This window comes from Capricornis sumatraensis, chromosome 22 (genome assembly GCF_032405125.1).
Source record: "Capricornis sumatraensis isolate serow.1 chromosome 22, serow.2, whole genome shotgun sequence".
Taxonomy (NCBI): Eukaryota; Metazoa; Chordata; class Mammalia; order Artiodactyla; family Bovidae; genus Capricornis; species Capricornis sumatraensis.
The window spans coordinates 31,346,370-31,361,928 of record NC_091090.1 but is presented as its reverse complement, the minus strand read 5'-3'; the positions used below and the strand labels follow the sequence as shown (position 1 = coordinate 31,361,928).

Below are 15,559 nucleotides of genomic sequence, written 5' to 3'. Positions count from 1 at the left end.
CCCAGGCTAACTGGCCCAGAACGCGGTACTGAGTTTCCGCTTCCGGTGGCGGCTCGCAGTGCCCTGCTGCGCCCCGCCCCCAGCGTACCCCTCCCCCGGGGCCTCGTGACACCAGGGTCGTGCGCGGGTCATCCTGGGATTTGTAGTTCGCTTTTCCCTAGTTTCGTCAGTTTCTTCTTTCCAAGGACTCCATTTCCCGGCATGCACCGCGGCTCCTAACTAAGCACTTGCGCGTTGCCCTCTTCCCCACCCTCCCCAGTTTCCACTCCCCCCACCCCACTTCGCCTGCCGCGGTCGGGTCCGCGGCCTGCGTTGTAGCCGTCGTCGCGGTCTTTGGAAGCAGAAACTCCCCTTCCCCTCCCCGTCCCCCGGTCCCAGTCCCCGTCCAGTCGGTGAGTGTGGTGGTCGTCGCCGCGCCATGTCCCCTGTCCCTGGGCGCGGCACATGGGGTCTCCGCGTCTTGATGTGGGGGTGGGAAAGGAAATGACCCGGTCCGGCACCGAGAGTAGGAGAGGTGGCCCGAAGGGTGGAGGCGGGATGTCGGGACTCCCATGAAACGGACCTGACGACCACCTATAGGCCATGAGAAAAGGAGGGCCCAGCTCTTGCTTGGAAAGGATAAACTTCGGAACCCTTGAGAATGGGGCCAGAGACCTGCGGGGGTAGGGAGCTTGAGCCACGGCCCTACCGGAGTTGACACTGAGGAGAGAGGGGCCTGGCTTTCAGAAGCGTCAGGGATGGAGGTAGGACTAGTGGGGTCAAGACCTGTCGGTTTCTCACAGCTGGTGGACCCCGAAGAATTTCTCTATGTAATCTCAGTGAAAAGGGGCTGGAATGTAAATTAGAGGAGCTAGAGAGACGTGCTCCAGTCTCGGGTTCTTTAAGAAAACGGTAGCCCCAAATTCTTCCATGGTTTGAGGGCAAAGTGTGGGAGGAGTGAGGATACCAGAGGTTGGGAGGGAGAGCTTAGGCTTATACTCTTCTGTCTCTAGCCGACGTGAAGATGAGCAGCTCAGAGGAGGTGTCCTGGATTTCCTGGTTCTGTGGGCTCCGTGGCAATGAATTCTTCTGTGAGGTGAGTTCTCCTCAACCCTACCATCCACCTCCACATGTAACCTGGCCACATAATCTCCTGCACATAAAGCCTCCACACACTTCTCTTACATACTTTAGTAAAAACTCTTGTCAAGGAGGAGTCCCCTTAGTAGTGCTCTCTAACTTGTGGTGAAGGGTCAAGACTGAGACCCCCAAGTCAACCCTGCCACCCTCCAACAGCCTAACGTTGGACGTGTCAACCTGTGTTTTTGTTTTTTTTTTTTACCAGGGAAGTACTGATAGTATGTATTTCTGGTAGCTATTAGGAGAATTAAAACACTTCACGTTAAAATGTTTTATAGCGTGGCTGTGTGTTAACATAAGGGAGTGTAGCTGACTTCAGAATCCAAGCTGTTCAGCCCCCACCTTCCTCAGAGAGCCAGCTGCCCCTCAGGAGAGGCCAAAACTGATTCCTAGAGCTAGGAACAGGAATCAGGACAGGGATCTTGAAAGGACTGCCTCTGTAAGGAGGGGATTGCTTATGTTTAGGAGAAAAAAGCCAGACCTCTTCTGGGTGGGCAGTATACATGAACTAGGGAGAGAGGTTCAAGTACTTCTGCTGAGTTGGGAGTGCGGAACAAAGGGAATGAAGCAGTTGTGTTGAAGATAAGGCACGAGTTAGAGCACCCTGCCCAGGTCAAAGCTGAGGATTCTGCTTTGGGTTTCCTTTTGACTTCACGTCCGGACAGGTGGATGAAGACTATATCCAGGACAAATTCAATCTCACTGGACTCAATGAACAGGTGCCTCACTATCGACAAGCTTTAGACATGATCTTGGACCTGGAGCCTGGTGAGACACCCTCAGGGTTGTTTTGTGTGTGTGCTGTTTTTTTCCTATTCACACCCTGTTTATCTGCTTCATGAATTTCTAAATTTCCTTTTGGTTCTCTAACCCTTTTAACCCCAAATCCTTTACTTCATTTTGATTCCGTACCTCACTCTTGCCTAATTTTGTGACTTCTACACTTGTTCTCATACTCTGATCCTATAACTTAGCACTTATCAAAAATGCTAGTTTCTCCATGGGTGTTATCTTCTTCCTTGCCCCTTCCAGGTTAGAGTTCTATCTTCCGTGTTGACATCTTTGCATTTATTTATTAAAGAAGAGAAGGAAGCAGAGGCTGAGAGGGATGGAAAGAAACCCTTGGGTTGGTGGAAGGGGCAGAGGCCCAGGCTGTGGGTGGGGTGAGGCTCCAAGTTGGGTGCTGGGCCGAAGAGCCAGCAGCCCCCGGGAGTGGGCAGGGCACCTTAAAAAGTTGTAAGGCAAGTGGTTGCATTTGGCTGGTGCCATGTTTCAGATGAGGAGCTGGAAGACAACCCCAACCAGAGTGACCTGATTGAGCAAGCAGCCGAAATGCTCTATGGATTGATCCACGCCCGCTATATCCTCACCAACCGTGGCATCGCCCAGATGGTGAGGCCTCTCTACTCCCAGTCGGTTCCTTCAGAGGCAACAGGGAAGCAGAGTTTCCTTCAGCAAGAAGTCACTCGTTTCAGCCTTGTCACGGAATCTAGCTGAGAAGAGGGGAAAGAACCCCAGAATCTGGGCCTAGGGGTTAAGACCTGATTGAGGGTTGAGGTGAAGGGAGTGTTTTGGGGGAGGGAGATGTGACCTAGAGCAGAAAGTTGTAGACTGCCTCTTCCTCAGGGAATAAGCAGTGAATGTCTGATGATCTTCAGACTGCCTGACTGGATGAAAGGAAGCAGGGGAGTCTGAAGGCCCATCTGAGCCAGAGAAGGGGCCTCTGGACATTAAGAGGCAGAAGGAGTTGGGGACACAGTGATGTGGATTGGGCTGAGGAGGGGGTTGCCTCTTTTCTTCATACCTACCCACCAACTCCTTCAATTCCATTCACATCAGTTGGAAAAGTACCAGCAGGGAGACTTTGGATACTGTCCCCGTGTGTACTGTGAGAACCAGCCAATGCTTCCCATCGGTGAGTGCTGGGAAAGGGAAAGGAGGGCCATGGCAGGCTGGGATGGAGTTGGGGCTCAGCAGGTTGGGGCCTGAGTCCAGGAGGGAGGTTGGGCAGGCTTGGGTAACCTGGCCTGCTGAGTCTGGCTGTCTCCCAGGCCTTTCAGACATCCCAGGTGAGGCCATGGTGAAGCTCTACTGCCCCAAGTGCATGGACGTGTACACACCCAAGTCATCGAGGCACCACCACACGGATGGCGCCTACTTCGGCACCGGTTTCCCTCACATGCTCTTCATGGTGCACCCCGAGTACCGGCCCAAGAGGCCCGCCAACCAGTTTGTGCCCAGGTGGGGAGCAGGGACAGAGTCACCAAGGGTCAAAAGAAGTGCCTGGGATCCCCCAGAAAGAAGGGAGGATGAGGCAGTAGCTAGCCTTGTTGCCATTTTGTGTGCTCAACTTTCGCTAGGAAATTCTCAGAGCCACGGTTGAAGTGTGTGATCTTCCTGCAGTATCATTTTTGCTCTGGTGTAGAAAAAGAAAGTTCAGCTTTTATATTAAAACAAGTACTGCCGTGTATATACTCACGTATATATGTACAGACACATATTTGTAGCTTTGAATTTGAGTTTTAATAGATATTTAAAATACATTTCCAAATATTCTTAAAGGGAGAAGTTGGGGAACCACTGCCTTGAAGTACTGAGCAGGCCCATGAAGAAACTGGGGTAGGGGGGAATGCAGGCCACTGGCAGGCCAGGATGGGGCTCACTGTGCTTCCTCTCTCACCTCTGCCCCAACCCAGGCTTTACGGTTTCAAGATCCATCCAATGGCCTACCAGCTGCAGCTCCAAGCCGCCAGCAACTTCAAGAGCCCAGTGAAGACGATTCGCTGATTCCCCACCCCACCTGTCCCTCGGTCTTTGACACTTTCATTCCTTTGCTGCCACAATTTCAGGAACCCTCTATGGTTTTTAGTTTAAATTAAAGGAGTCATTATTGTGGTGGGAATATGAAATAAAATGGAAGAAAAGGCCATGGGCTGATTGGCTGGTGTTTGGGGTTGGGGAAGCACGGGTAATGGTATGCTGGGCCCCAGGAGCCCTCCTGGCCCAGCCCACTCTCTTCAAGTGGAAAACCAGCACAGATTTGTACCCAGTAGATTTGGGTGATGTTTTTAGGACTGGGTGTAGGGATGTACGGAGATCACGAGGCAAAGACAGAAATCGGATTTCAAAGACTGGAGAAATATTTGCTCTTTTTGTGCTACCTGCAGTTGGCTGTTTAGGGGATGTAATCAACATCACTTTGAGTTTTATAAAGAAAGTGGTCCCAAAATAAACTGAACTGTAAGGGGTGGGGAGAAGAGGTTCAAGGTCCAGAATTGCTGTTTTGTGTCTGTGTGCCCCCTCCTGGGGAAGCTGAGACATGCTCATCTCAGAAGGATGAAGGTCACTGGGTTCCTGGTTAAAGTTTCTCCCAGAACAATAGGGACTGGCCCTGTTGTGTAGGGAGGATGGCAGATGATACCAGAGAATGAAACTAATCCATGGACCCTGGAGGGGCAGGAACAGATCTTTGAGGGACACTCAGGACAAAAGTAGACTGCTGGATTGGGGCCCAGATATTGCACCTGTCTGGGCTGCCGCTCCCACATTCAGGAACCAGACCAGGTGGGTGAGGACATGTTCTCCTGCCAAGCTAATTGCTTCCTGCCCCAGGGAGGAGTATAGCTTTGTACCTACAGCAGCTCCTGCCCAGACTACCTGTCAAAACCACCCTGCAGTTCAGGCTCAAGGAGTGTGGTCACGGGGTTTCTAGGCACCCCTCGGGGAATGCCCCTCTCCCCAGAAGTCCATGATGAAGGCCCACATGCTTATAGGTGCACTGGTCATGGTGGGCTTCACGGTGGGAAAGGGTAAGTGGAGCAGGGGCAGGGCAGGAGGGGTGGCTGAGTACAGGGAGGGTGGCGGTGGATGAGCGGGATGTTGCAAGGCAGGGAGCTTGGAGTGGGCCAACACCACCATCCGTGTCTTCCGCTTCCCCAGCTCCTGTTTCTGAAGTCCGGACCTGCCACCTCTGCCTCTTAGAAAATCCTGCTGTAGGATGCATTTCAGGCTCAGAGAAGTGCACTATCAGCAGCTCATCCCCGTGCATGGTGATCAGCATCAACTATGGTGAGTTGAGTCAGGCAGGGAAGGGGCCACTGGCAGGACAGCCTATGGCATTGTCTCCTCTTGTAAATGAGGGCTGCTTGGGGCCTGAGGTCTAAGGAGATGGAGGTTTCTGGTAGGGGAGGGGTCTGGAGTTCTGGGGAGCCGATTAAGCGAATTTCTTCTGGCCTCTTCTGCAGGAGTCTGGAAAGGAAATTGGGTCTAGGTGAGGGATGGGCAGGTCTGTGAAAGGGGTACCAGTTTTGGTGACTGTGGGAGGCAGCAAGGGTTATTAGTTGTCCCTTCTTCTCCAGAGAACAAAGCTCGCTTCTTAATCCGAGGCTGTGGACAACACAATTCCTACCGCTGCCAAGAAAACCTCCCCACCTACATCTCAGAGTACTGGTACTCGGCCCAGTGCTGCCAGTATGACTACTGCAACTCCTGGTACAGTCCCCAGCTCCAGAGTGCCTTGCCTGAGGCCCCTGACAGGTCCCTGGCTCTGCCCCTGTCTCAGTCCCAGATCCTGTGGTTCTACCAAACCCTGAACCTATCACTGCCCCTGCCCAGCTTCCCTGCTGGGGAGGAGCCTTCTGAAGGCCTGGACCCGCTGGCTGGCCCACCCGTGAATCTGAGTTTGCCCATTGCTGACCTGCGCAGCATATACCTGTTCCTCAACAATTCTGGACTTTTGACTCTTCCCTGGGCTGGTCCCTGACATCTTTCCCTGCGCAGATAGATTTCTCTCTGGTCTAGCGTCTCACTCCTGGCACCCCAGCATCATGCATTGTCTTCTCAGAACACTCCCACTCTTGGGTCTGTAAGTTCTCAGTCTTCCTTTCTTTTGCCTTTCCTTTGTCCTTCCGGTGTCCGTATGGTTTTGGTCTCGTCTCCTCCCCCAAAAAAGCAGTTGGCAGTGTACCCAGAGCCCTTCGACCACCTAGAATATAATCTCAAATGCGGATTCTGCCTAGGCTGACCTGGGTAAAGGCACAATGGTTTTCTCAACACTGTCCTGTTAACTGAATGTCCCATCACCCCCACCCCACCCCCCATCTTCCTGATCTCTCTCAGTCTGGCTGTTTCCACTCTGCTATACCTAGCTAGTTCAGTCTGTGCCAGACTGAACTTGATCAGAAAGGGTGAGAGCTGGACTTTGTGCAGGTTTCCTGACTGAGCACTGTGGCGCCCCTCCTTCACTGTCTACCCCCCATGCTCCTGCCTGGTCAGCTGCCTGCTCTCATCTCTTTTCCCAGTCTCTGGCTTCCTCAGCTCCGCTTCACATCCCTGAGCCATGACACCCACTTGCACAGATTCCCAGGGAGAGGAGGGGGTCTGTCCCTTGTTCTTCACTCCCTAGTCCTCCTCCACAATAAACAAACTGCCCAGAGTCCTTGTCACGTTTTTGATGGGGGCAGGGTCAGGTGTGGGCAGGTGTAGACAAGTTAAAGGTAGCTGGGCGTGGGGTTCAAACAGCATTGCAGAGCCCTGCCCACTACACTTGGCCTTGTGGCTTCCTCAATGGCCTGCCTCAAACAGCCCACATCCATCCCACCCCCTCTGCTCGGCTGGAGATCAAAGTATGAAGATTATGAATCTTGCCAGCCTTAAACATACCCTCCAAAATCTAGGAAGTTCACAGGTGATGTCAGGTTTTTCCACAAGAGGAAGGAAAAAACCACCACGAAAACACAAGAGCAAACACAACAGGTCTGCGTCTCAGAGTCACCTGGAGCTGAGGCACCTGCATTCTTTCCAGAGTCCTGGCAGCCAGGACCGGCTGTGTGGGAAGTCTAAGTGAAAGAGGTGAGGGAGTACAGAGTACGCAGGTAGGCCCGCAGAGGCAGGCCCTTTAATTTTAATTTGAAGAACTGCAAGCATGCAGAAAGCAATAATGAATTTTCATAACTCAAGCCTTCCCCATGCATTCAGTACATACTGGACACACCGCTCTGAGCCAGGCCTGGTATTAAGAAGCACCAGGACATGCAGATGAGTACAGCCAGGTATCCACCCCTCTGAATCTGGTGACCCAGTACCAGAATTATGAAGCATTCTGAAAAGTAGTGCACCCCTGTGGCTGGGAGGCCCAACCCCAGCTCCTCTGTCACCTGGGTAAGTCGGTCTCAGCCTCACTATGGTCACCTCTAAAGTAGAGATAAGTGTCTCAGGATTGAGAGAATGTGTATCAGTGTGTGCACACAAATAGAAGTTATGGGCTCAAAAGAAGTTATGGGCTCAAAAACAGATATGCCTTAGAGACAAAGCACACTGGTTTTGCCCTATTTAGTTTTAAACCATTTTGGCCATAGAGATGTTTGCACACTTTTAGATGGGTTTTTGTGAACTTACACACCTGTGTTATACCACTCGCCAAGTTAGCATAAAGGCCTTTATCAGCACCTAAAGCTGCCTTCAGGCCCCCTCTTAGAACCTCCCCTGTCCCAACCCTCAGGAGTAGCTACTGTCCTGAATTTCATCGTGTTCTTGGTAAAAGTGACATCACACAGGATATACTCTTACCTATACAACATTTTGCACTTGGATTTCTGTGGCCCCTGTGACTGCCTATGCGCTGGTGGGAGAAACCAATGTTTGTTTCTAGATCAGGAAGCAGTTGGAGGTAAAGAGGTACAAGCCACTATGTTCCTCTTTTGCCTGCATCTTTTCCCCCATGACCTCTGACTTCAGTATAAGTCAAAGGCCCAGGTCTGTACAGCTCTAGCAAGTCAAACTGAAAGGCAGCCTTAGAGGCTGAGAAGCCCAAGGCCCGAAATTGAAGTGAGTTACCGTGATCCTTGAAAAAGGAAATTAGCCTGGGATTAGAGAGGACACTAGGCCTTAGCATCTCTCCACAGAATTCCTTCCCTACCCTCTCCTCCCTGGGACTGGTTCTTTCACAGCTCCACTCCCACCAGCATACCCCCATGGACCTCCTGGCCAGTCCCCACCCAGCTCTGGGTCTGACAGCATTTCTGAGAACATCCACTACCCTTCCGGTTTTAGCCACAGGAGGGCTTCCAGTTCCTCTTGAGTCAGACACAGCAGGGCAAAGCAGGAGCCGAGCTCCGCAGGTCGGGGAGCCCTTTACCTGCTCCCATAATGGAATAGTCAGGTAGTACTACATCCCTCAACCTCCATATCCACCAGAAGAGAGAGGCAAACCAAACAGTTGGTACATCTATTTATTTGGGAGCAACAGCTGGGGACTTGGGGTGAGAGGACTGTCGTGGGAAAAGAAATGAAGCAGGGCAAAGGGGTATCCTTGAGGTGGGAGCAGACAGGAGGAACAATGTCAGAGGACTTGAAGGAAAACTGCAGAGAATTCTGCAGAGAAGTGGGAAGGGGCAGAGTGGAAATTGAGGGGTGTTGAGCGGCATCAATCAAGAGGCAGATGGGGCTGGGATCTAGTACCTGCCGCTGAGGGTGGCAGGGAGGGCTGCTCGGGGGAGGGTGGACAGTGTGCCAACTGTCCCCAGGTGGAAATCAGGAGGGCAGCTGGAAATTGGCAGGATTGTACTCCTGAGGTCTCTACAGAAGTTCTAAGGAACATACAGGATTCTCTTCTGAGGGTTATTGCAGAAATTCTGGAAGCAGCATCGAGAGAATATCCAGAAGCCAAACACTGGAGAGGCGCGGGTGTATGAGCAGTCACTCATCTGTTCCTTGCTGCGGCAGTCACTCACCATGGTCTCAAAACCACTGTCTGGGGACGGACAGCAGCAATCAGTGACATGGAGGTCCCAGGCAAAGCCCCGAGCCCTCCCATCCCCTCATGCCACAGAGACTGACCATCACTGACGCCCTACCCCAGCCTGGACCCCAGAAAGGCAGATCCCCGAAACTGGACAGGGTCAGGGAATGCCAGGGAGTCACCAGCCATGAGCTCTGGGGAAGTTTCCCATGGAAGGTTGGTGGGAAAGAGCCATTCAAAACAGTGACAGGGACTTCCCTGGTGGTCCAGTGGCCAGGACTCTGAGATCTTAATGCAGAGGCCCAGGTTTGATCCCTGGTCAGGGAACTAGATCCTGCATGCTGCAACCGAAAGATCCCACTAAGCAATTAAGATCCAATGAAGCAACTAGGATCCCATGAAGCAACTAAGACCTGGTGCACCTTAAATAAATAAATGTGTGTTTTTTTTTTTTAATTCCTCTGGGAAGGTAAAGAGGAGGACAGCAAAAGACCAAACTCTGGTGAACATGAGCTGTTAAGGCTCCAGAAGAAAAAGGCAAGACTCAGTGAAGGAGGCTGAGAAGATGCAATGGAAGATGTAGCAGAAGAATGGTGCTGGCAGGAACTACCGCTGACAGACGGGGAGGAGGCAGCCCGAGGAAAGGCCAGTGGATCTGGTGAACTCCAGGCCTGCGAGGCTGGGTGTTATAAGGAGGGTGAGCCAAGAAGGGAAGAGGAATGGAAGTGGCGATGTGGAGTAGCTCTAAAGGAAAGGAGAGAGAGAGGGAGTGATAGAACAGTATCATAGAGTTGTGGGAACCAGCTGGGGTGCAGCTTAGAAGGCTGGTAGAGACTCAGTTCAGGAATGGACTGGACCCAAGATGAAAGGAAGAGGCAGCTTACTGTTCTTTATGATCAGAGTCATGCAACTGCTGCCCTTTGGGACAAGGCAGGTGTCAGATCCCAGAAGGCATCCCAACTCCTTGGTCTCAAAGAGGCATCGATAGCAGCTTAGGTATTTGTTGAAATATTTCTGTTTAATGGGTTCTTGATCATATATCTCAGACTGACCTGGAACACAGAGAAACACTGACCCCAAACCCACCTAATTCCCAGACTGATCGACCCCATTGTTCCCTCCTACCTCCCTACTCAGAAAACCATAAAATGACTAATTCTTGAAAACCATCAGGCTTAATCTAACATCAGAAGCTTTAGTTCTCATGAAAAAATTTCCACTCTCTACTCTCATACCTCCTGAAATGAGGAACTCATTCATTTAACATGCATTTGAGGGGCTAACATGCTTAGCACTCTACAAACCTCTAAATTTAAAGGTTAGGCCAAGGCAGTTCATTCCAACTTTTGGCAGCCCTGTTAAGACAGTGCTTCCTCTGTGACTTGGTTTCACTGTCCCTCACCCAACCCCCAGATTCTCTTTTGAATATGCTTTCTTAATCTGTAATGTTCAGAGTGTGAAAACCTCAGAGTGTATCATCACAGGACAGGAAGAATTTCTCCTTTCTGTAGCCAAGAGACTTCAGCCCAGGGCCACATTCTTTGTTTGGTTGTCCTTTCACTGAGCAGACTCATGAAACGTTGTCCACCAAAGCCCTCCCCAACTACACCATATTCATTTCCCTCCTCCTCTGGTCCTGGGCGCAGATCACATGTTATTGAGCCCCCAAAACCCACTTTCAGACTCAGCAGAGCACTTGGTATGAGGCACATGCTGAGCAAACACTTTTGATCTGGTTTCTGTGTAGATGGTGCTTTGCAGCCAAGTGGAATTATCAGGCTGAACTTAGCCTTGTTCTATGCTGTGTATCTTGAGGCTGTCATCTGGCACGTTCCCCCAACCCTCCCCATTCTGTATTGCCCTCAGATTTGAAGAGATTCCCCTTAGTATCTCCATTCAGGTTATTGCCGTTGAGTGAGACAGCCTTGGGGTAGTCACCAGAAATCTCCCTCAGAGCGAATATCAGTCTGTTATCAGTCCCCGAGCATTATCCCACCAAGCCTACCCATCCCATCTTTCCTCCTGCCTGGTTTTACCTGAATATTCTTGGTACATGTATGCAGATACTTGGTATCAGGGTTTCTGTATCCGGCAGGTTTGGAATCCCTTCTGACCCCATTGAACCACTTACCAAACACCAAGCTCATCGTGACCAGCACTATTAAGAGGACTATGTACAGGATTTGATTCTGGCTACCTGCATGGCCTTCCATAACATACATGACTGCCCACCAGCCTCCGGTTTGGCCTTATATTGGCCAAAGAGAAGTGGGCAAAGAGGAAGGGGGGAGGCAACATCCTTTTGGAGTGGAAATCAATGCTAGAATCTACAGCCAAGGGACAGAGTGTCCTCACCCACGGCCCTAACATCCTGGTTTGGAAACAAGGATGGGGAGAATCGGGGAAGGAGAGGGGAAACTTCTTTCATATTAATTCAACACATTCGTTAGATCACTGCATCAGGTATTGGGGATACAATACTGCACCAAGTCCCTACCCTCACAGAGCACAATCTAGAGTGGGAGACAAGTCAACAATGAGGGGGGAAGGGGAAGAGTGTTTCTGGGGGAACTTGGGCAGTAAACCACTGACAGAGATTTCAGCAGAAGAGTGCAAGATCAGATTTCTGTTTGTAAAAGATTTCTGAGGCAGGGAAACCAGTTAGGAAGTTATTCCTGAGTCCAGTCACAAGATGGCGGCCTGGTCTAGCAGAAGAGAGGGAAGCCGACAAGTGAATGACTCTGAGCAGCATTTAGAAGGAAGACCAGACAGATTTGGACTTAGACTGAATGTGAGGTGAGGAAGGGGGAATAGGCTTGCAAAAGGGGATGACTGTGATACCATTTTTCACGATGGGGATGACGTGTCAGAAATCCAAAAGCGAGGGCACCTGAGTCGTGAGTGACCCTACTCAGTCCAGTAGGGGTTCCAGAAAACCAGAGCCTTTCCATACACCCGCCCCCCCCCCCCCTGCTTTTCCGGTCCAGCCTCAGCTCAACCTCAGGTCAGTGGGTCTGATCTCCGGTGCCCACAGGCTCTGGAGCTGTGAGCTCGCTCTCCGTGCCTGGCTGCACCTCAGAGCTTTTGGGAAGACGCGAGGGCGGCCCCCAGCCCAAGCTCAGCTCTTGGCCAGGCGGCTGGAGAGAAACCTGAGAAGGTCGCGCCTTCGTAGGGACCCAGGCATCCTGCCCTGAGGGTGTGTGTGTGTGTGTGTGTGTGTGTGTACGTGTACTTAGTCGCTCAGTCGTGTCCGACTCCCAGGCTCCTCTGTCTATGGGGATTCTCCAAGCAAGAATATTGAAGTGGGTTGCCATGCCCTCCTCCAGGGGATCTTCCCAACCCAGGGATCGAACCCAGGTCTTAGCGCACTGCAGGTGAATTCTTTACCGCCTGAGCCACCAGGGAAACCTGCCCTGGCAGATCACCTAAAGTACTATGCGGCTTCCCCGGAAGGTGGCACTTTGGTGCCAACATCCCTCCCACACCCGGATGCTGCTCCAGGTGCCCCATACGCTTCCTTCCTCCGCCGGAGGGTCTCCTGGGCCCACCTCGCCTGCTCCGTCGGACTCTGGCCAGATCAGTCTCTGTGAGAGACTCAGGTTTTTAGCTTTAAGGGTCGGATGGGCTACGGAAAGTCCTAGGCTTCCAGGAACACTCCACCTTCACCAGCTTCTGGTCTGAAGGTTTGGTGCCGGGCCCAGCCCGAGGATTCCCTGCTGTGGTGCCAGATTATTCAAGAATCATCTGGTCTTGGGGTGCTGATGAGGAAGCTAGGACGAAAGGATGGAGACACACCAAGAAAGGCAGACGCGAAAGAAAAAATACGAGAGAAACACACCACTGCCTTCACCTGAAGAGCCTTGGCACGATAAAAATAGAATTATTTTAGGGAAAAGTCAGAGTAATGGCGAACTGGGGAGGAGCACTTGGCACCGATATAAATGTTGAATGAGTGACAAAAAGAATCAGACAGCGGGGGCTGTTTTCGAAGCAAAAAAGGCAAAGGGGAGGCAGAAGCGAATTGTACAGCACTCTTTGACTCCCTCTCTTAAATAAAAGCGCAACGAGAAGGCATTAGGGGGGCTGAGGTTGGACTCCCTGAAGGGGTCGCCCTGAGAGGTCCAGGAAGACTTGCGGTGAAGTTAAGCGACCGTGGGTGCAGAGGGTCTGGACAGGGCCTTCTTCAGAGGGCGTGGCCTGAGGCGCATTGATCCTGCTCTGGTTTCGTTTTGCTCCTCCCCGTCCACGAGACTGGGCGCGGCTCCTGCGCGCGCAGAGCCTCCAGAGTTCGTTGTCACGGTGACGGGCCCTTCGGAGGCTTTCCCCGGGTGAAGAGGCGGGGCGTTGCGATAGTCGCCTTGGTGACCGCAGCAGCTGAAGAAATCCACGCTGAGGGCCCCTCCCCTGGGACAAGCGGTATCTGAGGGTAAGCAACCGAATTACCAAACAAAGCAGATCGGGCCTTAGGACAGAATGCTGCAATTAGAGGACAATAAATCGGGGTGAACAAGGGGAGGAGCTGTAGATGATTGGGCCCGGCGAAAGCCAGGGTCTGTTAGGGAGTGGCCGCGACACCGCGGTCTAGAAAGGAGCTAGTAAGGGCATCTTTGATCCGAATAGAAATGAAGGGGAAAATGAATGACTGGGTTCCTGAGGGGGCTGGAAAGGCTTGCTAATTGGCTGGCTGGATGGAGACCTGGCTATCCCCGACCCCTGGACTCCCCACTCTCTGGAGCCTTACACCCTCGGGGCCCTCATTCGTGACAGTGCAGGAAACACATCCCCTCCCCGGGATACAGAGCAAACCATCAACCCAAATAACGCAACTGAGCGGGAGTCCAGCCCCTCACACTGGGAGCAGCTAGAGTGGAGTCTGGGCCAATGAGACAGGGTAAGATAAAGGATTCAGCCTAGGGGCCATCCCTTCTTCCCGTCTTTCCTGTCCATTTGCTAGCTCTCCTTTTTCCCAGCCACCATCCCCTCTCCCAGTTAGCTCAGCAACTCTGGGATGCCTGGGTGTCCAGGCCTCGATTAGTGCCCGCTACAGCAAGAGCCAGAGCCCCAGCAGGAGTGGTGTCTGCATCTCAGCTGGTCTTCTCCTGAAAGACTGCTAGAACCCTGATAAATAGGGTGAAGAGTGGACGGGGAGCTGGTCCCGCCCTGGGGTGGGGGGGGGGGGCAGGTGGTTCTGAAAACACAGCTGCTGTAAGCCTTGTCAGATAGGAAGTCATCTAAAAGGGTAGACTGAGACTTTTTGGGTGGCGTGGTCAGGAATTCAAATATTGAACCTCACCTCTCCCCACTCACTTCAGGTATCCAAGGGCCCCTCATGGCCCACCCGCTGTTATCTATAGAAAGTGCAGGAAGAAGGGGGAGAGGCAGTGGTGGTAGAGGCCGGTCAACAGAGTCCCTAATGGCCACGGCAGCAGGGAGGAAGGAGTACTTTGTCTCTAGGGTGTGAGATGTGGGGCTCCCTATTTGCATTTAAGGAGGTTCCCTTGGCTGAACAAAGACTCAGTTTCCAGGGGACTAATGTGACCTAATAGATCTGGAAGGCCAGGTTCAGAATCCTGCAGCTGGTCCCACAGCTTCACATTCCACCCTGTTTGCTCCCTAGGACAGGACAGAGGGGAGGGGTGCCAGTATCAGCTCTCCAGTATTGACTAAAGGTGGAGCGTTGTGGAGCTGCAGTCAGTCTCTTCTAACCCTAGATAGCAGACATCGTGTCACCTGACAAGTCTCAGATCACTCCTTCCAGTGGAGGCTAAGTGTGTTTCCCTTGAAGGAGCTGCTGAGCTGGTTGAGGCAGACAGCCTCTGCCCCTGGGATTGCAGGGGAGCTTTGTGCATTGAGGTTGGAGGAGACACTGAAGTTAGACTGTATCCTGAACCTCACAATATAGTTGCTCACCTTAAGTATCTTGTTCAAAATGGTGAGCCCAGGGTGGTAAACCTAGGGGTATTTCATCTGGAAAAGAGGTTTCCAAGGGAAGAAGGTGGCCAGGCAACAAAGTGATGGGTGCAAGAGCGACTCATTCTGTTCCAACATCCAAGGAATGGAAATAGAATGGAAGAAATGGCAACCCCCTCCAGTATTCTTGCCTGGAGAACCCCATGGACAGAGGAGCCTGGTGGGCTACAGTCCATGGGGTGGCAAAGAGTCAGACATGATTGAGCGACTAACACTACAGGGAACCAATAGTGTTTCCTGGTTCAAACCAAGAATATTCTAACAGCTGTCCAATAAGGCAAAATATGGCTCTGGGAAGATCTGAGTTCTTGGCACCTTGTCCTCAGTCCCTGGCAGGGCCTGTGTTTGTTGAATTGCAAAGAGGTTGTGAGGAGAGAGACTTAAGGTGAGCAACTATATGGTGAGGAGGCTGTGCAGGGGTTGCTGCATCCAACATGGGGAACAAGCCATTCCTTACTCCCCATGGAAAGAGCAAGAACTAAGCAAGAAAAACTGGAGGTTCTGATGCTGGAACCATGCAGGCTGGACCTAGAAATCGGTAGAATTGCTGCGTAAGTGTAAGTCAGGTGCTAGGAAGTACTTTGTAAACAACAGAGCTCATGAACTATTAGCACTGGAGGCAACTGTGGTCTCCTGGGGTGGTTGTATGTAGGAAGACCTAGGTAGGCACCAGGGACGCTGCACAGTGGTGATGGTACTAGGCATGCCAGGGAAAGGTGAGAGTGGGGGACC

General features: G+C 51.9%; 3 protein-coding genes across 3 annotated transcripts; 2 read left to right on the top strand and 1 right to left on the bottom strand.

Annotated features, from left to right (window-relative positions):
• Positions 1–279: 279 nt before the first annotated feature.
• Positions 280–4,031, top strand: CSNK2B (casein kinase 2 beta). The gene is made up of 7 exons (XM_068994239.1): positions 280–392; positions 993–1,075; positions 1,785–1,887; positions 2,396–2,511; positions 2,959–3,034; positions 3,171–3,360; positions 3,816–4,031. Exons 2-7 carry the CDS (start codon positions 1,004–1,006, stop codon positions 3,904–3,906), a joined length of 648 nt encoding a protein of 215 aa, XP_068850340.1. The 5' UTR covers positions 280–392; positions 993–1,003; the 3' UTR covers positions 3,907–4,031.
• A 4-nt stretch (positions 4,032–4,035) lies between these two features.
• Positions 4,036–6,199, top strand: LY6G5B (lymphocyte antigen 6 family member G5B). Its single transcript, XM_068994240.1, has 3 exons — positions 4,036–4,928; positions 5,059–5,187; positions 5,478–6,199. Exons 1-3 carry the CDS (start codon positions 4,868–4,870, stop codon positions 5,879–5,881), a joined length of 594 nt encoding a protein of 197 aa, XP_068850341.1. The 5' UTR covers positions 4,036–4,867; the 3' UTR covers positions 5,882–6,199.
• A 2,506-nt stretch (positions 6,200–8,705) lies between these two features.
• LY6G5C (lymphocyte antigen 6 family member G5C) lies at positions 8,706–11,004 on the bottom strand. The gene is made up of 3 exons (XM_068994168.1): positions 10,989–11,004; positions 9,742–9,909; positions 8,706–8,869 (listed from the first exon to the last, which is right to left on the bottom strand). The coding sequence occupies exons 1-3, from the start codon at positions 11,002–11,004 to the stop codon at positions 8,706–8,708; spliced, it is 348 nt and encodes a 115-aa protein (XP_068850269.1).
• Between the last annotated feature and the right edge of the window lie 4,555 nt (positions 11,005–15,559).